The sequence below is a fragment of the Mus caroli genome, chromosome 18 (genome assembly GCF_900094665.2).
Source record: "Mus caroli chromosome 18, CAROLI_EIJ_v1.1, whole genome shotgun sequence".
In the NCBI taxonomy this organism is placed as follows: domain Eukaryota; kingdom Metazoa; phylum Chordata; class Mammalia; order Rodentia; family Muridae; genus Mus; species Mus caroli.
In genome coordinates this window covers 40,340,429-40,346,763 of record NC_034587.1, presented here as the reverse complement: position 1 = coordinate 40,346,763, position 6,335 = coordinate 40,340,429, and the positions used below count along the sequence as shown (strand labels likewise).

Genomic DNA, 6,335 nt, shown 5'->3' with positions numbered 1-6,335 from the left:
CTGTGAGGTGTGACTTCACTGAATAGTTCTAAGTAACTCTGCCTGTAGTTCAGGAGTACTCTCTGATCCTCTGGAGAAGCAGGTCTCTGCTAACCTTGAGGAAAATCAGCCCTCAAGGGTCAAATATACCAGAGTCTGATATTTTACAACTGCCGTGTTGGAAAAAGAAACTGTGTCCAAACTCCCAGCATTTGCTAAACTTCTGCATATGACTCCTCTCATCAAAATCAAGTTTAACTGATCAAGGACACCTCACACAAGATAGCGTGAGAGGCCATGCACATAGTAGGCACTTGCAAACAGATTCCATGCCAATCCAGTTCCCCACTTCAAGATCTCATGAGTCTTTGCTACTTCTAATCTGACCTATGTATTTATTCCCGATGGAAAATCTTTATTCCTACCTAATCAAGCTTTGGAATTCTGGCCCCTATGAGATATTCTCTAGCCCTGAAGAGGCCCACTGTGTACAGTGTCCATGTTTCACAGTGTCATCAGAAAGAATAAAAAATAAATCTACATTCAATATTCATTTAAAAATAAGAATAAAGGCTGTTTAGAGCAATCGTAGCCAGAGCAAAGACTAGCTCTTCTGAAATATCCCTCTACCTTCCAAGCAATGAACTAAAACAGAGGAAGCAGTTAAAAGATTCGCTTAAGTTCACAGAGTCAATGTGTGTTGAAGCTGGAAATGAAGAGCTCAGAACCAGGGTTTCTCTTCGCTCCTGTCAATGCAGAGTGCTGCCACCAACTTTGAAGACTATTCATTCACATTCCCCATTTCATGAGCGGTGGGAGTGGCAGGGACTGCTGTCAGCTCTTCTGTGTGATAATCAGGAGTTTCCAGACTGTTGCCAAGCACTGTCTCCTGAAGCACTGTCCCCCGAGGACTCGGAAGCTCTTCATAGGTTGTTATTCTGGCCGTCCTCCTCCTCTTCTGTGTTGTTTTTGGTTTGTTCCAAGGTTAGATTTGCTTGTCTCTGATTAAAGTCACTTTTTACTCTTAATGTAGGGAAGGATGGACAGAGGGAGGGAGAGAAGGAGGGGGTAAGGGAAGGAGGGAAGGAGAGAGTGTCATTTATTAAAGAAAAAATGAATTTAAACTTTGGAAATGATAACATGTAGTCCAATATTTTTCATCTTTTAAAACTTAAAATTAAATTAAAATATGATTCCATCATTTCTTCTTCCCTTTTCTCCCTACTGCCCTTCTTGTGTCTGAACCAGCCCCTCCCAAATCAACTGCCTCCTCCTCTTTAAACATTGTTGATACAAAAGCAAATGAATAAATATATGGATACAAGCTGCTGAGTTCATTCAGTGTTGCCTCAATTTATAAAGAAGTCTGAGGTAAGAAAGCTTTTACAAGTCAAAGGGTTGGACTCAGTGGGTGGAATCAATGGCCAATAAGCCTGACACCCTGAGTTTAATTCCAAGGACCCACAAATGGAAGGAAGGAGAGAACTGGCTCCTACAGCTTGTCCAATGGCTACCTCTCATAAATGTCACCCCGAAAATGTTAAGACAGAAGCTTTTTAAATAGTCAGCCGGTTTACATGCCAATTCACAAAAATACAGCACCAGACATTGGGGTAATTTATCAGTTAAAAAACTCAGACCAAGAAGAAGAAGAAGGAAGAAGAAAGAAGAAAGAAGAAGAAGAAAGAAGAAAGAAGAAGAAGAAAGAAGAAAGAAGAAGAAGAAGAAGAAGAAGAAGAAGAAGAAGAAGAAGAAGAAGAAGAAGAAGAGGAGGAGGAGGAGGAGGAGGAGGAGGAAGAGGAGGAGGAGGAAGAGGAAGAAGAAGAGAATTCATGTCCTTTTTATCAGAAAAATAAAATCTTAAAAATATATGAAGTCTCTGCAAATATTCTATCACTTTAAGCTGCTGGTCTCCACCACAGAGTTACTTACTTTTCTCTGTTGAAAATTATAAATTCTTTCTGAACAGCATCAAGATGCTCTTGAAGAAGGCACATCTTCAAGGGGAAAATAACAAAGAAACAGAAGCATTCTTAGCGGAAACATGGGAACCTCAAGTGGCCAATAACCCATAGAGTATTCAGTGAGCAACATGGATTGATTGAGGAAGTCCTGTTTTCAGAACCACACAGATTCTGAGAAGATGACAGGATAGGAATCCCCCTCATATATATATATATATATATATATATATATATATATATATATATACATATATTCAGCTTCCAATGGAAAATGCAGGCTAATTACAATTTCACTGCTAACAGAGTAGAGGTTGCCCCACCCCTCTTGTCTCTCGCAGAAGACCAGAGGGGAAATTATGACAATATGCTTTAAATTCTGGATACCTGTCTTCTGCTTGCTGCTGTAGCAAAAGGGTAAAGCCAAAGAACTTAATGGCCACTGTAGCCTTGCCTCTCTTATTATTAGAAGCCCCCAGCATCAGGCAGGGGCAGGCTTCTGACATGACCTCTCCAAGCAGCTCTTGAATGAATTGCACTTCCCTGAGCTTGGTGGGGAGTCTACCTACCTGAGAAGAGTCACTTTTCTTCATTTCCTTCTCCCTTTTAGCCAGTCGTTTCTTTTTCTTGTGAAGAGGTTTGGACTCCAAAATCATTTCTTCCAGTTCAAAAGTGGGGTCACAATTGAGCCTGCCTTTCTGTAAAGAGGAAAGCAAGTCTCAGTCCTCATATCCCTGTATCATTCCTAAGACATAGAAGCCTACCACNGAGAGTAATGAATAGTCCTGATGGGATAGCCTAAGAATAACAACTTGGGCTCCCTCCAAGGATGTATAGCATTTAATGACAGCATTATCTTTTATATTCTTTGTTTAATTTAGTTATTCTTATAAACGTTTAACTATCCTTCAGTGAATAATGAAGTAGACCATATTAAAATACTATTTCTAAGGTTCAGAATCCTGGATTTCTCAGTAGGTCAGAATCATGACCATTGCTTTGTCACCTTCCAAGGTTACCAACCAGATTACAATATCAGGATTTCTGAGTGTTATGCCAAGAATTTGCTGCTTGATAAATCCTCCAAATGAGTCAAATCTACAGAGAGGCCCAACATCTGCAAGGTGGAGCTTCTCATAGGGAGTCAGGAGAAGCTAAAAGAAGGAAGGATGTGTCTGAGGCAGGTGGTACCCAGGGTCTCCCATAGTCATGCAACAGCCAGGCATCCAATCACAAACCTCAGCTCACCTTCCTGTTACTAAAGTAGACACTGGCACAGTTGAATGCCACCACACTGTTCTTCCTTCTACTGAGATTCCACCTGGTACCTAACTGGGTACCTTATCTAGCTGTTCCCTGAAACAGCCATGTCCTCATGTGCCTAGAACAAGTGCCTCACTTGGACTTGAACAGAAATAACAGATTTTTTTCTACCAACCTTTGCAGGAGCACATCCCTCTTGCCAATGTTCCTACATCCTGTAGTATAATTGGAATACCAGGCAAAGCAAAGGAGAGAGGAGCTTCAGTTGGGCTCCAGCCTAAGGATTATCCAGCAGTATGCCATGGGATACAATATCCCTTGTTTGGGTACTCAAACAATGGAAACTATGTCTAAACCTATAGATAAGTACAATAAAGCTAACAAAACAAGAGAAATGGTCATGGAGTTTTCCCACTAACCAACACATAGATCTCAACAGACATGAAAGATAACCTCTTTGCAAGAAGAAAAACAATCCTTTTCAATGAGCATGTTTCTGAGAATGATGATTAGGAAGACTAGAACCACTTACAGGACAATGCGTGGGGAAAGCATAAAAACCCAGATGTTGACAGCCTGCTTAGCTCCTTGTCAATCATGTGACTTTCGGTGTTCAACTTACCCCACATGTGCCTCCATTTTCTCNTCTGTAAAGCTAGTGTCAGGGTGCTTTTATGTTACTGGTGTGATCCTCAAGTGAGCCCCTGGGTGGACATGTACACAGAGCAATGTGAACAGACTGTGGGAATGATGTGGGCTTGGGATGCTGCTTGTGGACGTTGTACATCGTGGTGCGGAGCCTAGTGCGCACCACGATGTACAACGTCCACAAGCAGTGGGAAATTATGACAATATCTTTTAAATTCTGGATACCTGTCTTCTGCTTGCTGCTGTATCAGAAGGGTGAAGCCAAAGACCTTAATGGCCACTGTAGCCTTGCCACTCTTATTACTAGAAGCCCCCAGCATCAGGCAGGGGTAGGCTTCTGACATGACCTCCCCAAGCAGCTCTTGAATGAATTGCACTTCCCTGAGTTTGGTGGGGAGCCTACCTACCTGAAAAGAGTCACTTTTCTTCATTTCCTTCTCCCTTTTAGCCAGTCGTTTCTTTTTCTTGTGAAGAGGTTTGGACTCCAAAATCATTTCTTCCAGGTCAAAATTGGGGTCACAATTGAGCCTGCCTTTCTTTAAGGAGGAAAGCAAGGCTCAGTCCTCATATCCCCGTATCATTCCTAAGACATAGAAGCCTATCGCCGAGAGTAATGAATAGTCCTGACTGCTTGTGGACGTTGTACATCGTGGTGCGGAGCCTAGTGCGCACCACGATGTACAACGTCCACCGAATCTTATTTCTTACTATAATTTGTCCATTTATGGCCCATCCAAGCCAATCTGTGGTCTGACTGTACTTGGTCACATGCAGCTCCAGACCATGTCCAACACANGACTTCAGCTTAACAGCACTCAAGCAAGCACATTCCCTACCCAAGGAGACACATCCATTTGACTATGTGACAATGTAGTGTTGACATCAGTGTCAAACTCCCACTTGTTTCCAAGTGCCAAAGGAGGGAAAGCGTGACTGAAATTCACAAGGTTCAAAGGGCAGTTTATAACCACTGTATCTAGTAATTTAGCTTGATCTTTATTTGAAGAGCAATGAGAAGATGCTGACATAANGGAATGAGACTAGTAGGGAGAGGAGTGGCAGACACATGCAAAAAAACACAAAAGGCATGACAGCAGCTGGATCAGGGAGACAGCCAGAGCAATGAAAAGCAGTAACAGTGGCTTAAATGGCTACTGAGAGTGTAAATTTAGGACCTGGTGATGAGCTAGATATGGAAACTGCTAGTGAACCCTGGTCTCTGGCTTGCATATGTAGGTGAAGGGACCAGTCATTGGCAGAGAGACCACTGGAAGATCCCCAAGAAATATAAAGAAATTGAAAATTATAATCTGGACACAGTGAGGTTGAGAAGGCAAAGAGACATCCAAAGAGATTTTTTAGGTTGATTTAAGAAAGCCAGGCATTTGAGTTTGAGTGCAGGTTATTGGATTTTCTGGACTTCCTCTTAGGGTGCTTTCTTCTGTCTCACNTTTTTAAGAAGGGATACCATCTCCTGTGACCAGGCAGAAGGGTAAGTTACAATTGCTGTCTCAAACATGTTCACAATTTCCTTGCTGGAAGTACTGGAGAGGATGTGATATGGTCTCTGAAGGGAGAAAAGGAGAAAGAGCCTTCATTTTTACAGGTCAAAGGGGGAAACATTGCAAGCGTTTACAAGGTGAACTTTGAAACAACAAACCCTCAGCAAGAACCCCTTGGAGCTGATTGACAGGGAGACATATGGACTACTACAGAATTTAAAAGACATGTTTCTGACATTTTTCATCAAAATATCCTAAGTTTTAAGAACTTGTTACTGTACAGATCCAAACATTTCCGTGGATTGAGTCAGTTACAGACACACAGGTTTCAAACTGTTTTGTATATAACTTCTAGGTGTGTCTATAAAAAAAGTAAATAATAAATAGAACCTTGAATTATCATATAAAGTTGATTGCAAGTTACAGACTTACAAATTTTACAAATTAGAAAATTACAGATCCATAATTTTTCTGTGGTCTCCTTGTAATTTATCTGAAATACAATGAAAGGTAGGTGTTATGGCATGTGCTTGTAATGCTAGCACTAGGGTCACGGAGTTAGGAAGATCTGGAGTTCAAGACTGGCTTCAGGTACATACCAAGTTCAAAGCCAGCCTGGGATACCAGAGAGTGATGCGCTAAAACAAAGAAACACACACACACACATGCACACACATGTGCACACACACACACCAATTAAAAAAACATAAAACTAAACAAAATGAAAACACATAAAAGCTGAAAACATAATGAGAAATTTAAGGATAGAAAATTGCTCAGACAATATCATCTCCAATGTCTAAATACTTTGACCCAATAAACTATGTAGTAGAGAATTTTAAATAACAACAAAACTGTTCTAGAATAATCAGGGTCATCTATGGCTGCTGTACTGGCTATTTTTGTGTCAACTTGACACAGCTGGAGTTATCACAGAGAAAGGAGCTTCAGTTGAGGAAATGCCTCCATGAGATCCAACTGT

General features: G+C 41.2%; 1 protein-coding gene across 1 annotated transcript in view; it reads right to left on the bottom strand.

The window, feature by feature from the left end:
- Positions 1–15: 15 nt before the first annotated feature.
- The window catches only part of Stk32a (serine/threonine kinase 32A), a 114,195-nt gene continuing 107,875 nt past the window's right edge, over positions 16–6,335 (bottom strand). The window contains exons 9-13 of the mRNA XM_021151143.2: positions 5,302–5,418; positions 4,259–4,387; positions 2,510–2,638; positions 1,912–1,976; positions 16–1,002 (exon numbers count right to left, since the gene is read on the bottom strand). Of these exons, the coding sequence (XP_021006802.1) occupies positions 903–1,002; positions 1,912–1,976; positions 2,510–2,638; positions 4,259–4,387; positions 5,302–5,418 (540 nt within the window). The 3' untranslated portion in view covers positions 16–902. The remainder of the gene's footprint in view (positions 1,003–1,911; positions 1,977–2,509; positions 2,639–4,258; positions 4,388–5,301; positions 5,419–6,335) is intronic.